Source organism: Colletes gigas, unplaced genomic scaffold (genome assembly GCF_013123115.1).
Source record: "Colletes gigas isolate AHSC1104 unplaced genomic scaffold, ASM1312311v1 Colletes_gigas_Sc00001, whole genome shotgun sequence".
NCBI classification, from domain to species: domain Eukaryota; kingdom Metazoa; phylum Arthropoda; class Insecta; order Hymenoptera; family Colletidae; genus Colletes; species Colletes gigas.
In genome coordinates, this window is record NW_025106630.1 from 12141344 (window position 1) to 12160280 (window position 18937).

The 18937-nt window shown below is 43.0% G+C and overlaps 1 protein-coding gene across 7 annotated transcripts in view; it reads right to left on the reverse strand.

The window, feature by feature from the left end:
- LOC122396323 (calcium/calmodulin-dependent protein kinase type II alpha chain) overlaps window positions 1-18937 on the reverse strand; it is a 127999-nt gene that overhangs the window by 44087 nt on the left and 64975 nt on the right. For all 7 annotated transcript variants that reach the window (XM_043394617.1, XM_043394626.1, XM_043394634.1 and 4 more), the window contains exons 4-10: window positions 17135-17189; window positions 15119-15257; window positions 13922-14024; window positions 11108-11286; window positions 10619-10741; window positions 10106-10189; window positions 2172-2214 (exon numbers count right to left, since the gene is read on the reverse strand). In XM_043394617.1, the coding sequence (XP_043250552.1) occupies window positions 2172-2214; window positions 10106-10189; window positions 10619-10741; window positions 11108-11286; window positions 13922-14024; window positions 15119-15257; window positions 17135-17189 (726 nt within the window). The remainder of the gene's footprint in view (window positions 1-2171; window positions 2215-10105; window positions 10190-10618; window positions 10742-11107; window positions 11287-13921; window positions 14025-15118; window positions 15258-17134; window positions 17190-18937) is intronic.

The following is an 18937-nucleotide window of genomic DNA, read 5'->3' on the forward strand; positions in this document are numbered from 1 at the left end:
GAAGCATGACTCGATGATCACTGCGTCCGATAATCGATCGATGATCGTGATGAGGAGAGAACTGCTTGAGTCCACTGCGACGACGATTCGCGTTACCCAGAATTATTTCGAGAATCGATCCAGGCGCATTCAAAGGGTTCAAAGAATCGAGGTCGTGCCTTTTCCAGAGAGACAAAAAAAAAAGAGAAAAAAAAAGAAAAGAAGAACAAAGACAATGAGAATCGCAGGCATCGTGTCACCATCGAAACACAAACATTTGGAACTGGTTTCGTTCTGGGTAACGTAAGACAGTCCTTGCAGGATATGAGGTGCGAGCCAAGTGCATCGACTATGAGGTACACGAGGTTGTGAACGAGTATCATGACGGTTCGCTATAGTGTTCGGAGCGAGGGAGGTTAAAATTTCATCCGGGAATTAAATATTAAATGGCCATCTTTGTTACTCATCTGGAAAGAAAAATTTTTGTCCAATTCTATCTGCAGAGATCGATTACACAATTGATTTTGTTCGTGGTGGATCCAGCGAACCGAGAAGTTGCGAATAATGCCAATTAAATCAACAGTTTCTGTAAACGCTTTTAAAAATTCAGTTCGACTAATGTTCCACACGGTAAATACCATTCGTGCAAATTTTTTAATCTTATGTGCATATTTCACGCGCGTAAATGCCACTTGTCCTTTGCATATCTTATACGCGTTAACATTTCCAGGCTGCTTACAATTTATAAATTCGTAGAAAATGTGAAAACGCATTGTACGGTGTTAAACAAACACTGCTCGAACAATTCTTTTCAAAACGAATCGAGGCAATATCGCGAAACAATACCGTTTCGTTCCAAACTTGCGGACCGAACAATACGAGTTAATACCGTAGAGCTTACTCCGTTTGCGTGGGATACTTCTGGTTTATTGTCGACTCTGAATGTATGTCTCGTAATAATTTCACTTTACAGGAGAGCGTCCAAGTTATTTTCCACCTTTACGCGCGGACGCATTCTTGATGCCAGTCCCTGATCCTTCGTAACAAAAGTTTTACGATTCCTTCGTAGTTCTATGACCATTGAGGCTCCCAGCTCGGTTCAAATTTATCTTACGTATTATTCCGGTCGACCAAATTCAAAATAACTGATATTGTAACTGACAAAATTTCTCTTTCACCGCGTGTACGAAAAGCTGGCCATTCTCGAACACCGTCGACGTAAATTTCACCCCCGCTGCTCCGATCGCCCTGGGTCTGTTAGGCGAGGGATCGACGTAAGGGACTCTAATTCGTTCTGTGCACGAGCAGGAACGATTGCGAGTGCTTCGTTTCGTGGCGTCGACCATTCGTTTCGTTTCGCTCGTCGGCGTTCAAACTCGCTAACGAAATTTTGCCGGCTATGCGAACTCGATTACGACCCGGGAGAACCGTCCACGGGATATATCGCCCCGGAACCGTTAATTCTTTGCGAACAATCGCCGCGAAATTTTCCAACCGACGAAACTCGATTGCAAAAGGTGCTTCAAAGTTCTGCGCCCCCGCGACGACTGGGGATCGTAAACACCCAGGATTCTAAGCAGGGCTGGGGACTCCGTTCGTCCCATAAAACTCGAATGTATTCGCTGTCGTTCGAATATTTTATCGACGAATTCAATTCGGGTACTTGGTTATTCGAATATCGTTCGAATTTTATTTAAATAATCCCCTTTGTAGCGTGGTTACGCGAGGGTGAATAACCGAAAAGTCCCAAGGCCTAGTTTTTGGCTACTTTGGCGGAGAAAAGACGGAAACACGCGGACGGTGGATGGCGTCCATCGGCGCGGAGGTTTCCGCGATAACGTTTTAATAAGCGAAACGAAACCGCGCGCGCGGCCACGTCGCGAAGCACCTCTTGAAAAGAACGAAAGGGCTGATGAACAGAGAGATCCTCTATATATAACAGGGGTGTGCAAAACGGATGAAGAACGAGGCGGGTTTACGGGTTATGAATTCAGGGAACATAAAGAAGAGAGACAGAGAAGTGGAGGACGATAGATATATAGTGGTAGAAAGAGAGAACAGAGCGACAGAGAAAGTAAAAAAGAGAAGTACGGGGGACGTAAAATTTAATAGGAGATATAAAAGTACTGTCTGTCGTGGTCCATGAAGCGCTGAAGAGGGCCGGAGGTACTTACCCTGTGTATCATACTTACTGGAAAAGTTCCTCGTCGCCAACATGGTCGTCAGAATAGCGCCCTGCGGACAAAAACCGACGCGCGATTATTCTCTTGCATTAATTGGGACGGGGAAAAGGCTGACGAGGGGTGACACGGGCCCGAGTGCCGTTTTTCGTTCAACGTCGGGACGAATAGAAATTTATTTCGCGCCACCATCGGTCATCGGAGTCCTCGCGACATCGAGCTTCTTCGAACCTTCCCTTTTACCTTCTGAGATCTCTATTGGGGTTGAAAATTCTATGGGGATGTTCTAGAAAATGTTTAGATGTAGTTAAGCGTCTCTTATTCCTATTTAGGTAAAGTAGTAATAATATTCGCTCCATTTAGAGCCGATAAAATTTGAGAGTCGCGAGACTGATGAACGTAATTCGTGAAACCACTGGAGTTTAACGATAGACAGGTGCCTTCGAGACTTTTGAACTGCATTCTAGGTATCGAGCATTCTTTCTCCGCAGTGCCAGGGACCGCAATGCATCAAAACGCAAACAAGAAGTCGGCACCGAACCCACGAACAGATTCGTGGCAACGAATATCAATCACGAAACACGAAACTCCCTCGTTCGCGGGAAAGTAAACGACTTCGCGGGGGAAAAGGATAGCTCGACCTTTGTTATTCGTTCCAGTTAACAACCGACGACCAACGATGCTGCGTAACGGGTTAAATACCGAGCTTCTAATTAAACAAACTTACGATCGAGCTCCTGGCGAGACCTCAGGAGGATAGTTTCTCCCCATATCTCGAACTCGTTTAATTGGAATTATATTTCGTAGCGCGTTGTTCGCTCTTTCGATCGTAATTTTTCATTCTCCGAGATGGAAGTTTGTTGGTTTTTATTTTTGTTCCCGGAACGTACCGTTTTACGAAGTTGTTGAGAAGCGGGGGAGAACGAAGGCATATTTAATTGGCGTTCGAGACGCATGAAAACGAGAAATAACAGTGTAAAATTGCTCTTCGTTCCGTTTCGAAACACACCGAGTGCAGTGTGTTAATACGCCACGAACGAAAGGGTTAAACGTTTCGTACGGAGCTCGACCGCGCAGAAACGACTGACGTTCAATTCTTTCACGAGGTCTCGCGAAACATCCGGTCAGATGTATTATGTTATTACACATGTGAACTTTAGACTCGCGCATGACACGAGTTGCTACTTCGTTTAACTTCGTTACGTTACGCGATTGTGTCTTCTCGAGATTCCAAGTTATCTCACTGTTCTTGTTGAAATTTTAATTATGATCGAGCATTTCACTTTAAAAGAGGCAAGAACCGATCATTTTCTAACTTAAACACTAAGAAATATTAAAAGTCAGGGCTAGTCGCAAATTATTTGTTCGTCTGTCCCTTGATCCAGGAATATTCGAATATGTTTTCGAGAAACTGGCACAGAAATTTGCAAACAAATCTCCAGAATTCTCGAGGAGCACGATCATTAGTTACGTTCGACCGTTAATTTCTTACGCTCCAAGAATTCTACTTTATCAGTATTCCCGCGAGTGCGACGCGTTCGTTCGCGATAGATCGATTAACTTCCCGGCCTGTTAATTTGCATTTCGAGTATCTTTTCTCTACATTAAACTTGTCGTTGGCCCGTTATTCGCTCGCGTGCATTCGTCGCGACGTTATTACGCGTCGAAACGCGTTCATTTTGCAGTTTAAAGGGCGGAAAAATTGCATCGTTCTCGGACAAAAAAAAAAAACCATACACGACGGTATTTTTCACGTTTGCTTAACGCGGAATAAACGAAATTCCAATTTTTGTCAATCAAAAAGATTACGTAACATTTTCCAGATGTATAAATAAATTTAATAAACTCACCGAAGCAGGCTAATTCCTGATAGCGGATATCTATATTATTCTATGATTAATCTATGATCTTGGAGCTAAAATTCTGCACAGTAGCGATACATAATCGATGATACGAAGTCGTAGAGGGTTTAATAAAGTGTTCCGCGTATCGTGAAAATATTTGCAACAAATATTTGCCATCCGAACACTCGATCTCGATCAGAGCACGCCGTAACACGCACGGCGTATTTGTATTCTGAATATTAAAACGCATCGACGCTCTTATCGTTGTAATAGAAAACCAACGATTCCCTTTTTCTCTCCACCCCCCCCCATTTCCCCGTTAAATATTCATGGGCTGCACTTCAACTTCTTGTATTCATAAGGCACTTCGAGGTCCGTATACTTTGTTTCAGTAACGAGGAATAAGGGTTTCTCTGGTCCCGCCACCCTCGTAAATCATTCGCCAAGGTCGATACTTTACCGGAACGAACTATCGAAAGATCCGCGACGCTCGTTCGTAGATTCAATTCTCATCTGTCGGGGAAAATTTATTCCAGGCAATATCTATTGACAAAATATTCACGTACGCTGGATTGTATTTTATTATATTCCATAACAGAAATTTGATTCCCGTGTATTATTATTTCGTATAAAATCGAAAACAATTATCATTACCTATTTATTATGAAAGTGAGTGCATCGAACTGTTCGACAAAATCACTTTCAAACCCTCGTCGATTTTATTGCGAAATATTTGTCAGGGACAAAGCGAGCACGCGATTCTTCGAGGAAAATAAACTTTTCTGCAAACTAAAGATATGTAAAAATTATTCAGAAAAGAACGAGTATTTTAATAGATCGTCTTTCGAACGAAACCGATAAATGTTCGATATGGCGACCTTGAGCATCGATGCTGGTTCGAACGTGATTCGATATGTATATATGTGTCGCAATATTCAGCGGATTTCTGAATCGAAACCTTCGTGGCCCACGTGTGGGTCAGGGGACAGTGAAAGTGTCGAGATTCATGTATATTTCATTTATCCAAATGGGCTTCGAAAACAAGAAAGTTTCTCGGTCTCATGAATACGATATAAACAGTTAAGAACCGTAAAAGGATCCAAAGAATAAAAAGATTCGCGATAGGCGATTCATCGGTTGCTATGCCAGTATCCCGACAGAGGTCAAGAATCTAATTATTTTGCAATTTTATCAAGTACCAGAACGTATAATTATTTTTCTACTTCACCTAGTTGATTTTCTTACGCGTCCAGTCCCTGGACGATTTCAAATATGGTCGAATAATTTACGATTCTCTCGTATCGATAGCAGGGTACGTCGAAAAGGTCTCAAAAACATCAAAGCGAGGTTTTCCAGCGTGAAAAAAGAAACACGGGGCGCGCGTTGCGTCTGATCGAAGATTATCAAGGTTACCGTGCGCGTTCCAGTGTCCCTTTGAGCCTCGAAAAAACGAAGGGAGAGAACAAAGAGCGTGTAGAATGAAACTGCTCGCAACAAGTTTCGAGTTTCCGGGCTCGCGTTGATTAAATTACACCCGTTAATAATTCGTCGATCATTAATGGAACACGAAGAGATGGCAAGTACCTCGGGAATGGTCGCCTCCTGTTGCCTGCACAGCACGAACTTCCTCTTCAACGCCCTCATTTTTCGTCTCCTCTGGATCCTCCCACCTTTTCTCGATCCAATTTCCACGCACTCGATTCTCACTTCGCGAGTGTCTTCGACGACGTTTTTAAAACACGAACACGCCCACGCAAATTCGGTCGATTTAATTTTATCGTCGATTACCAGTACCTATCGTTTCGATTTTTGCACGAAACGTCGCTAGATATTCGACGTTGAGAATTTTGTTATACGCACGAGTCGATCGAACACGATGAGTTTATATTTAAATCTGACATTCTCGAATAACGAGTCCATCAATAATGTTTAGGCCGCGATGACCATTACTCTTTGGAAGACGTCGGGTTCGCTGTAAAGCAAATGCACAATAACTGTCCCTGGCAGTTCATTGAAATACGACACCATAATCTCCAATACTCTCTAATTATTCCGAAGTTCCACGACCATTAACCAAAGTTAACACCGACAACTGATCACGGAAACATTAGCGACTACGATGCTTAATATTTGAAACACGTCGGTCTCTATGGGGAACTTCGTGCCCATAATTCCATACGTACACACTAGCTTTGTATTTCATCCAATTTTTACGCTCTAATCTCCAACCGTCCTATTCTAATCCGAAAAAGTCCTGCGACTAGTCCATTAAACGAAATTAACTTTGACGATCGATCATCGAAACTTCGTCTCTCGTGGCAGCTGATATTTGCAAAATATCAAATCGTAATATGGAACGTATTTACTCTCGATTGTTAAAATTATTATGTGGTAACTAGAAACATTGAATACTTCGATGGTGGGACTAATGGTGTCTGGAAGTTTAGAAATATTAGGCTGAATAGTCTTTAAGATTGTCACATCCTGAGTGGAATGAAAAGTGACGTTGATCGAGACATTGTCTATTGCTTTGTTACGCATAACTACTCCTGCTGACTATTAATTATCTGTTACGAATGCAGATAAGTCAATATGTTTCGCTGAACACGACCACGATGACGCTTCCTGAATATGAAAAAAGGTTAACTGAATTTCGAATTCGCCCTCCTTTTTCGAACGAAAGAGATTAACAATTACATACGTTACAACGCAATTATTACAAATAATTATCCGAAGATGATAATCAAATTGGTGGGAAACGTTTACGTTTGGAATTAAATTAATTTCATATGTAACGCGTCTGATGAGCATTAAATTGATCGAAAACGTTAACGTTTGGAATTAAATACCGCTGGTCGAATAAATGTATATTGCCCGTAAAGCCTTTCATCCCACGATTAATACGAAATTATACAATAATTTCGATGTAATTGCGTTCCGTGTTATTTCTTAATATTTGACGTTCTAACCGATTGCACCCGCACCAACGCAAAATTAAATCGTTAGTTGTTGTAAACGTTTCAAAACAAATCGATTCTCCTTCACGTTCAGTTCAAGAACAATCGTACAATATCCTATCGTTAATTTCTAATCGAACGAACGAGCAAGCGATTGGTTTTTCGAGAGAGGCGGTAGTGTGCTTAATTTGTGTTCTGCGGGGGTAATCGTCATTAGCTGGAAACGCTAATCACGTTCGTTTGGAGTGGAAGGATCGCGTGATCGTAAAGCTCACCGTGCGACTCCGTTCGTCCAACCGTGCGTCCCGATAGCGTCGATCAGGCCGACAACACCGAAAAGCTATATTATACTTGCTGGAAGGAGCCCAGCCGCCGACGGGAACGATTGTTATTTATGCGAATACCGTTGCAGCCGATATGCCCGATGCGAGGCTTACTCAATCACTGCCAACCACAAGACGTACGACCGTTCGAATAGTTACGACCCCGCAGAGCCAGTCGATACCATCGTCTTATCAGCGGATCAGATATATTTATCGTACGGCTCCGTTTTATCCCCGTGGCGAGCCAGCTTTCAAACGGATTGAAACCAACCGTGCACGCGCCCAACAAACATATTTCGTTCTAATGGAGCACGCGTGCGAATTTAATAGCACGCTGCGAACGGAGGGGACAAGTGGCTAATGAGCTACGCGTGTCGTTGCCACGATTATAAATTATAATTTACACAGGTGCAACGGAGATTCGTGTATTCGCATTTGGTACTGTACAACGAGGATCGAAGATGGGTATTTCAAATGTACTCTTCCTCTAATATATTTGATAATAAATGTTAATTTCTATGTTCTGCTGATTCGATACTGTGCGATGAGAATTGAGAATGGGGGATGCTCGTACAGCAAACGAAGAAAAGTAATAATTAATATATTTAATACAAGTGGAGAATTACTTCCTACGAAATGTTCTAGAAAACGAAGATACGATAATTAGTAGACAACGTGTGATTATGGAGTACGATGGACAGCGCACGTGGACATCAGGAATCTATAAGTATATGTATTAGGTATGACGTCACGACGAGCAACATAACCATCCACGTGACTCGATACGACTGTGTTCTATGTTCGTAAATCAATAGTCGATACACCATCTCTAACACTAACCTTTTATAATAATTCCTATCGCTGCTTCTATAATCGTATCGAAGATATTTCTTTCATCTAGTCTAACTTAACATAACCTGAATTCTCTCTAAAATTGAAACGACTCGACAGAGAGATCTATTCGCGATCGAAATGCAAAATTGAGGTACTGTACTTGTCATAGAAAAATTGAGAAAAATCCGTCTAATTTCGTGGTATCTTTGGCACATATTTGACGAGAAATCGTTATCATTGACGGGCACTGGTTAGACTCGATCGTCAATGCGTAGCACTCGAGACGATACCGTTCACAAACAACGGGACACGCATAAACGCACACGCGTCGCGATCGATTCACTGGTGTCATCAAACGACTCTCGTTAGAGTTACAATTGCAACGCGTCGAGGCTAGACTGTCGGTAGAAAATCCACGAATTTCTAATCAATGACGGTGTTAAACTCTGACGTTGTCGTCTCCGATCGCCGCGAAGGTATGAATCGATGCTAAGAACAAAAACCGAAACGGTGGGGATGGGGATAGTGTCCTCAGCAGGTAGAGCCAATACGCGTCGAGCGATTTATTATCTCTAACCTCTGCTCGCCAGAAAGTTTCTCGACAGTTCCGTGACCATTACAAGGCTCGCAAACATTTTTTTTTTCCTCCTCTGCCTTGTATACAACCGTGGCGACCAACCTCTACTGCGTAGCAGAATACAATTTCAGCCTAAGAAAATTGTAAATACGCTCGACCTTCTTATCAGATAACAGACTCGAGTAGCACAAACTTTTCCATTTTTGGCTGGCACGAAATTCGTGTACTTTCCAGCATTATTAAAATGTTGAACGGTATATAATTTGTTTCCCTACTACTCTAATGTTTTCGGAATTATATGTATGACAGAATTTACTTGAATAATTCTGTATTAAAACGAAATATTAACCACATAGAACAGAGTATAATTTGGGATATCTCTGACACTTTTTAGAAACGAATACACGAATTTAATCAATGGATTCATGCTCGTCTGTGTCACGTCCACTCGTACCGGTTTTAGATTAGGCGTACCGCACGCGAATGTTCCCCAGGAAGGTCATAAAGCGAACGAATAATGCATCGACAATTATAACGTTCCTTTGTCGTCCTAGAAACGCCATTATCATTAAAGCAGTATACGATCTTTGGTTTTAGCTTAATAAGAGAATCGTTCGATAAGAAATACGATCAACCGTAACAACCCATTGTTATTACGGTAAAATCTAACCGGATAAAACAAAGATTTTGTATCCTGCGAACTGATAATGGACGGGGTCTATGTAAAATTCACGTTTAAATTGTCCATGAGATATATGGTAGGCCATAAAAGCCATGTAGCAAACTCTATTATAGTAGCTATTAACGCGATACCACGGATATTAACGAGCAACTGTTCGCACATGTATAAATCAATCGCTAGCTACCATAAACGGCTTTTCGTCGAATAAATAACTAGATTAATAATGTTTTTTATTTGTGGAATAGCGATCCTTTGGACCACTCGAACAATTTCAGGGGGGAAATAAGTTAAAATCACTTGGCTGTAGAGGGAAATAAATTGGAGCGAATTTTCGCCGACGAAGGGGACCCCGGATCGAAATGCTTCGGTTACAAAGGGAACTCAATTTCGAGTTCTGACCAGGTCGCGTGGTACCAGGGTTCGGGGCAATGATTAAACGCTAAACACTAGCTTATCCCGGCAGGCGACACGGCTATAGATCATTTAACGGGCTGACGCACCTTAACACGCCCGATGTCCTGAATCGAAACTTGCGTGTAACTAGTTAAGCAGAGTTCGACGACGCTAGGCAACATGTTCTCGCGGCGGATTGTATTAATCGAGAAACTCGCGGGCCCGTATCCACCCTCTGATTACACGTCCACTCGAACGGGATCGTTTAACCCCTTCGTTTCCAAAAAAATATTCCCACGATGGGAACGAAAGGGTTAACGAAACGATGGAGCTCACCTTTAATTTGCGCCTTGCGTTGAATTTCTTCAAACAATCCACAGTCTCTTGTCTGTGGACCACGGATGCGACGCGTTCGCGTTGCTGTAACACAGAAACGAAGGACACGTGTTAATGACACCTGACGCTGTTCCCACTGTTCGTTTAGCAGTTGCACTACGGAGAATAATGGGGGCCATAACCGTGACGATTTATTGTGCGTCGAATTGCGCCGAACGCGGCAGCGTCGTTCAACACGGTTACGCGGACAGCTCCAAATATTTTACAATTATTTTGCGGAGCTGGCGCGCCAAGGATCAAATTATTGCACGGGAAATTTCACGGTTGAGGCCCTCCAAAAAACAGCAGAAAATTCGGGGATATTTCAGGGGTTGAAAGTCACGTGTGTGAGAAGATGGGAATATTTCGAGACGATGGATAGAGGGGTAGTTATTTTTGGGACGAAAGAAACGGGTCGTAGGTTAGGTAACCGAACAAGGATCGATGGTAGTTTGTAGAGATCGTTGTACTTACGCAGATCCATGGGTGCTTCAGTGCCTCGCTGGCGGTGATCCTTTTGCTGGGAATCACCGTCAGCATCTGATTGATGAGATTCTTCGCTTCCGGCGTGACGGTGTCCCATTCTGGGCTGGGGTACTGCCGGATAAACAAGGAAGTGGATTCATTCGCTGTTTACGGAAGATCGAGCCTCCCCCGCGTTCAAGATCCACGAGTATCTCGACATGTTCCTCCGAACGCAAACAACTCGATATTTTTACGAGTGCAAGGGTCTATATTACACGTTTTGGAACATTTATTCGTTTCAAATATTGCACTGGGGACGGAAAATTATTAAAATTTTGAATCAGAGTTGCTCTCGAATTGAAATTCGACGCGTCGAAATCTTAGACCGTCTTTGGAGATCGAACGGGGAGGGTAAATCGATTTAACACGGATATTAGATTCCGGAAGAACGTCCTCGAAGAATCATGAAGGAAGGGTGCTCGTAGGCGGGGTTCTTACGTCGTACGATCCAGCCTTGATTTGCGCGTACAGCCGATGCTGGTCCTCGTCCCAAAACGGCGGATAACCGACGAGGAGGATGTAAAGAATGACACCACACGCCCAGATGTCGACTGGTTTGCCGTAAGGTTCCTTCTTGAGGACTTCCGGACTGAGGTAACCGGGCGTTCCGGCGAAACCTTTCCACCAAACATTCCCATTCAATCGCAGCAATGGTTAAACCACGTGTAAACTACTTTGCTCGCCATTTTTGCGTCCGTCAAATAATACTCTAAGTAAATAATGAATTCTTTGTCGAAAATTGTACGTGAATTGTTTTCATCGAGTTCCTAATTGTGTCATTATGCAGTAGAGGGTTATGATACTGTCTTAATAGAAGATTTCGTGATCGCTGAAAGCAGCAAGAGAAGAAAGAAATTCGATGCTCTTTGTTTGTAATATTAAATTAATTATTCTGAAATTACGAGACCAACATGTGCAGCTCTCCAAGAATTCTGATATCGTGCAATAATTAATTCTTTGCAACGCGATTTACATACAAACAAATGCCCGAGCGTTGCAAACTATTTTGCCTGTCGATTAAAGTCGACAATAATTTTCGTTCCCAGCGAGCTGGACGCTGTTCTTTACCTTTTACCCCTTCCGTGGTCGCTCGGGGAGCGTAAATAGAACCGTGAAGACGAAAATTTTCATTCCCGCTCGCGGACACCGAGCCATGCGGACGCGCGAACCTCCGAATCAACGATTCCCAAAACCCACTATGTTTTTTATTTCACAGAACGTTGCTCGGGACGAATTTGGATCCAGACTCCAGTTTCGAAAGTCATTTTTAAGTTTCAGGACAGAGATACAGCGATCTGCTTCAATTGTTCGCGACAAAAAATGGAGATAAAATGTCGTAGCCGGAGAATTCTACGACCGCGGGCACAATACGCGGAAAATCTCAGACCCCGGAATCTATTTTGCCCGCGAAAATACGACGAGTTTTCCAATAGCGCGGGTAAAACTTGGGGGAGTTTCCACGGCGTGAAAACAAACGGGAACAGGCAGTCGAACGAGGGCGTTTTAACGCGACATGCCGCGTATAAACGCGCATTAAACCGGCAAGAATCGGGGTCGCGAGCGGTAAATGAATGAAAAATGTCGACGGCCGAATTCGAATCGCAACAGCCTAGAAACCGGTCGGCGAAAAGGAGGAGTACGCGTTGCTTTCAACGACGGGAACATTGGCGGAGGAATTTTATTCTTCCCAGCCTTTTTCGCCCGACGATTTTCGCGTCTTCCTTTGCCCCGCCCCCGCCCTCGTCCCGGAAATTAAAACGAATGCAAAACAAACCGTCCATTTGTTACGTAAATTTGTCCGCGAACGAATTTATTTTGCTACCCCCGTCACTGTAATTTGCGCCCGTTTTCAATTCGAACCGGAACCGCGCGACGATCGTAATTACCACGAAAGAGGACCTTTAATTTCGAATAATTGCACCGATTGTTTAGCACCTTTGCGACTGCTTCGGAACACCCATTTATTTTTCCATCGAACTTCTTCCTGCTCCTAGTTTCTCGAAGACACTTTCATAGGTTTTTATATTGACAATAACAATTAATATCTAACTAAAACAGTGGTAGGAAGTATTTAGTCTGGCCACGAAAGGACTAAGTAGGCGGACGCAAACGATAGTTCAACACTAAACCTACCACGACGACGATTTATATTTGTTTGTAAAAAACCGGACAATATTTGTAAATAGGAAATATATAGCAAAGATGAAAGGAGAGAATCTTCAGTTTCCACTATTTAATAACGCGTATTAAAAACAGTTAAACTTTACACACTTGCAGTTACGAAACTACTAGTGTTTTATTCATTATTAAACCACTGTTGGGAGCGGGAAGGTTTCCCCTTTAAAGTGGTTTTTGGTTTTTGACGATCCGACTTTCCGTTTTCGAGATATCATCGTGTAAAGAGAAGCGTAATTTTTAAAATTCCGCCGTGTCTCGCTGTCCGCGTTACACAGGCCTATTAACGTGTATTAAAAATACATAAACTTTAGACCTTTGCAGTTCCAAAACTACTAGTGTTTTATCCATGATTGAGGCGTCGTTAGTAGCGGCAAGGCCTCCCTTTTAAAATGGCTTTTGGTTTTTGTCGATCGGACTTTCCGTTTCCGAGATATCGTAATTTATGTAAAAGGTAATTTTTCTTAATTCGACTATCTCTGTCTTCGTCTGGCGCGTCGGACCTCTCGCTCGCTCGTGCGTCGTGCTGACCTACCCCACGGACGTGACTGTCGTGACCCAGTTCCGTAGTATTTCCAAGAATTTACTACGCACTGTTTACTATTTACGCGCGCGCGGTCATTCATCTCGCGTCAATGGAACGTAAACAAACTTCGAACCCTTATATCTCGGAAACTAGCCACCGCATCGACTTGAAACTAAAATCCTCATATCTCCGGAACTAATAACGCTATCGACTGGTACAAACGCTCATTTTAAAGGGCATTTCATCCCCTATCCGATGACTATAACAACTACTATCTTTTATGCTGTCTTCTATGTTTATTTTGCAGTTTACTTTGACGTTACATACTAAATGATGTTTCAGCAATTCTTATCGATTATACGACTAGTTATTTAATTGAAGATGAATCTAAATTTGTATACAGGATGTTTCTATAATTACTATACCATTTTTTCGTGAATAATTGTTTTTTTTTATCTAACGACGATATCGACTTGGTCATTTGACCGATCATGATAGGTTTAGCGTTAAACGATAGAAAAAGAGAATATTAAGACGGAGGATGGACTTACCGAACCATGCCTGTGTGTCGCCCGTCACCTCGATCGCCAATCCAAAATCAGCTAATTTCACAACCGCACCTTTCGCCTTACTCGCGAGCAGCAAATTTTCAGGCTGCAACAGGAAGCAGACTCGTCGACATTCCTGCACGTTCATCGTGCAAATCGTAGCCAGTTGTCGCGCGGCCATGCTGTAGCTTGATCCACCAACAGGAGACATATGTACTCGCGCGTACATGCTTGACACACATCGCGAATCTACCTTATACGGTGCCACGTTCTCCGTCCCGTGAAACGCCACTTTTCGTACGGCCCTCTTCCTCTCTTTTCCTCTCCCCCCGATTTTCTCTTTAGTCTTTCGACGGATTAATTTCCCCCCCTTTCCTATCCCTCAGCCCCGCGAGATTCGCGCGACTTCGTTTCCCCCAGAATCCTCGATATTGTCGGTAAACGAGTTTCGAGAATCTATCGAAGTCGAATTACGACGTCTATACAGGATGATTCTGGATCAGTGGTTCTTAAACTTTTTCCTACGACCCTCTCTGGACGCTCGGATCTGGGAAACTCGAGGATCCCTTCAATATGGCGTCTTAAAATATTAAATCAATTCTTCTGAAACTACCGCCCCGACGAATGAGAGTTTTTATTAGATGAAACGGGATCGAGATGTTCTGTAATATTCTTAGACGCCCGTAAATTTCGTTTTCTAATGAAATTGATCAAGTTTCATCGAGAGATTTATTATCGTTGTTTTGAAACACTCAAAGAGTAAAAAGAGTAAATATTTAATCATTCTCTATTTCACAAACCCTCACAAAATCTAGTAGACAACTAAAATTATTGAGTTCTCGATTACCTTGTAAAGACTCGGGTAACCAATTTGTGAAAAGTAAACGAGCTACAAAAAATTGCCAGAGCTCAAGAAAAACGTTCAACCATAAGATAATGGAAGTCATAAAACGGAGCAAAACTTTTTCACCGCGATTTTTTTCCTATCTTTACTCGACAGAGAGTTATAGCCTCGTCCAGTTACCGGAATCACCCTGTACAGAATAATTTCCCCGCGTTACCTGCATGAAAAATACTTCTCCACTTTCCTCTGGCTGGTTATTTCGATCGTTAATGGAAACAATTTAACGAAAACCTAACTCTGGGACCTCTCAAGCATGGCGCTAGAGACGTCGGTCGAATTCCCGTTTCTTTACGTACTTTCAGGTCCCTGTGCACGACTCCATTATGATGGCAGTGGTGTACGCTTTCCAAGATTTGTTGAATACAATGCGAGGCGTCCGCTTCGCTGTAGAACTCCCGCGCGACGATGTCCTCGAACAGTTCTCCGCCGGTTACTCTGAAAACCAAACGAGCAAACATTGACAGACAGTCTTTGAATTTCTCTAAATTTCAGTTTCTTTTTTCCTTGCGCTACACGAGTGGAGATTCAAGAGTTTAACTTTGGAACCATACCAGCGAAGCAAACTCAATGTTTTGCCATTGCAAGAAAATTTTAACTCGAATAAAAATATCTACTTCACCAATTTCAAACTGTCTTTTTACCCATTCACTCCAAGCTTGTGTTAGAGTTCATAAATATGAAACTAAGCAATAATAACGAGAATGATATTACTGTCGTAAACTTCTAACAGTATTGAAACGTTGTACGTTTATCAATGAGTAAACAGAAAAGGGCAACGAACCCTATTAGCAATTAGGAGAAATTGGGCCACTAGAAACGATTCAGTTGCAAGGGAATCAAGGTTCCAAGTAATGGACGGTCCGCGAAAATGTAGATTATCAATTATACAGTCCTTCGTCGGGCAAGTTTTGCGAGAAAGTTTAGCGCGAAGAATGCTCCGATGAATTCTTCCGCTCGAACTCGCGATTAAATATCGCTATACTTTCCGTCGCGGAATATCGACACGACCATGCGGATTCATTAATATGCAAATCGAGGCTGCTTAAAATTCACGAGAACGGACCGTTCGAACAATCAGCGACCGACTAATTAACAACTACAAATTAACGACCACCGCCGTCGCTCGCGATTCGAGAGAAGAGGGGGGAAAGACGATAGGAAGCATTATACTTATACGACACGCTTGCAGAACTGTTGGAAGAATTCATTGAGATAGAATTTTATTCAGATTACAGATTATCGTCGCGAAATAAATGTTTGAACTTGCAATTTCAGGGGGTAGATTTCCAAGCGTGTGTTCTATTTTCTATGAAAATTTAGAAATTGCTACGACTCGGTTCTGCTTGTAATTTTAAGTATTTTATGACCACCTATGCTATGACAACGTTCCCGGGTTAAAAGGAAATTTAATAATGGATTATGTGGTTGTTAACAAGAATAACATTCGTCCCTACTTGTGACGTCAAGTTGCAGACTGCAGGTCGCAGAATAATTCCTGGTACCGTGCAAGTATTTAAATTCGTATGACTAACTAACATCGTATAATACATCTGCAAATTGTGTCAAACGGAAACTCACCGCTTTGTTGATTTTTAAAAAATATCTACCATTCGAAATTAGAACTGTTATATAATACCTCTGCAAACTTTGTCAAACCTAACTCACCACTTTACCTATTTAAAAAAATGAATTCTGAGTACAGACAAGTCTTCCAAATCAACATTCGATATCAATGGATCACAGATTGGAAGTTGAACTCTGTCAGAGACATCGTACGATAGATCTGCAAACTGTGTAGAATCGAAACCCATCACTTTGCCCGTTTTTCGAGCCCGTCGAAGTGTTTCGGAGGCGTCGAAACACTAATTCGCGCAAAGTACGAGTGTTCGCGGACCCGATATTCGATATCGACGCATCGCAAATTAGAGGCTCCGGGTTCTGATGGTCGCTGGTCCGGCCATAGACGGGCCAGTAACGACTCGGTGACTCGAAAATAACGGCTTTTGTCGGAGCGACGCTCGGCCGGGTCGACAGGCCTTCGAGGTTTTCGATCATTGTGTGCCCGGCGGACCTTACGCGAATTTTGGCCGGTACAGAGAATTCAATCGGGCCGAGGTAACTTCGGTCGAAATTAAATTAAACTTGCCCCCGGACCGATGGTTCGTTGCCGATTTCGAGGATGATTCGTTGTACTCGACGCCCGGACGAAAACGCGCGGCGCGATTAACTCGATTAGAAAACTTTTCGACCCCGACGTTATCCACGTCCATTCCGCCCTTAATCTACGAATGATCTCGTCCCTCTCTACTTACAGGTCAAACACGAGGTAATGGTAGTTCTCCTCCTGTATGCTGTCGTGCAATCTCACTGTAACAGAAAATTCAAAATAACAATTTACTAACGTGTTTTAAATCGCTGCTCCAAGGCAACATCCTAACAAATGGTCGAACAAAATCAACGTTTTCGAAAGTACATTTCTTCAACTATTTCTTGTAAAAATTTCGTAGAAAAATATTAATTATTCTAGCCATAATAGAGGGCGAGGCCTCCCCAAAATTGAACCCAATATCAAAATGACTTTCCATGCGAGAGTGTCTTCGGTCTAGCCCTGTAACGCGAACGGGGAACAATGGTTCAAAAAACGAACGAAGACGCGGAAGGAGAATTGTCGCGGTATCGTGCAAACGATCTTCACGGTCGTTGAACAAATTGCATCGGCTCGGTAGCGTCGCGTCGCATACGAACGACGCCATTAGGGATCCGGATTTTTGCGCGACCAACCGAGGGAGGGGCCAATTAGCTTTTCGAAGGGCCGTTTTTTAGTTAACCAACGCCTGTAACGTTTCGAGCTCCACGGAGAACGGTTCAAGCAATTTTACAGCCATCCCTGTTGCCGCCGTTCGAGATAACTCGCAGTTAAAAACGGAGGGAACGATTTAACTGCCGGTCCAGCGCCGTAAGATACGCGGACCTTTTTTTATTCTTGGTTTATGGCATCGTTAAGAGCTTGTACATTGTATCTTTTATACAGTTTCATTGTACGAGAGGAGGATTGTAAATATACTCTCGCGCCCTTTCCACGAAATAAAAGAAGGGCGAACGAAGCACCTTTCGGACCAAACAGTTCGAGCGACTCTATGTTTTCGCGGTATCTTATTTTCTATTTCTACAGACGTCTATTTTTCCGTTTCTTCAGTTTCTATCGGACAGGTGTTTCTCTTCTTCGACGTCCCCATCTGTTGGCGGTAATTGCTTTATCTGCATCTTCATTGTTCGACACCGGTATAAACTTCATATTCTTTGTTTTCACGGTTACTGTCTGCAAAGTGTTTCCACTTCCTGATCCATTATTCCGTGTCGCCGTTAACGTTCTTCATCCTTCGGTTAAATAGTCTATTGTTTCGGTCCACGTTGGCGTCGTTTATTCATGCATTCGCGACCACCACTTGATCTTATATGGCCGGCGAGAATCTCCCGCCAACGATCCTTTATTATTAATCGACGAAACAAATATAAATCTTGGGGAAGTTGTTCCACCGTCCGACTTCGGATTTATGGTAGTATTTTCTTCCCTGATGTACGGGGCAATTTCCAAAAATAAACCTACCGTATCCGATCTATCGGCTGTTCAGGTTTCTCGGACGCTGTGAATTTCAACGAGAATCTCGAAGAATAACAAAAGGCTATTTGTCTCGATTACGATTACCATTATCAACGTGCAACGCCTGGAGTGATCTCGAACGCGACAGCGAAATTATTCGAGCACAGGATATCACCCCGAGCAACGCTGAACGAGTGGGATCGATTCACGAATGGCCGGAGTATCGTTTGCATCCGCGACAGTTTGCGCGATCGTGACGTTCATTAGGGTCAACGAAGAGACATTCCTCGCGATACAATACAACGGTCTCGTCGGATCGGCCTTAATTAATGTCAAGTGAGGCCGCGGATCGAATCTACGCGAAAATCGTCGTCTCTGACGCGCTTCGTTCTCTCTGCTAAACAACACTCGGGCACACAGGTCGCACGGTTATTTTTGGAAGCGCCAGGAAAGAAAATTATACGACAAATTTCGAAATCAAACCCCTGTCTCGTCGATCGATGGCAAATTATGG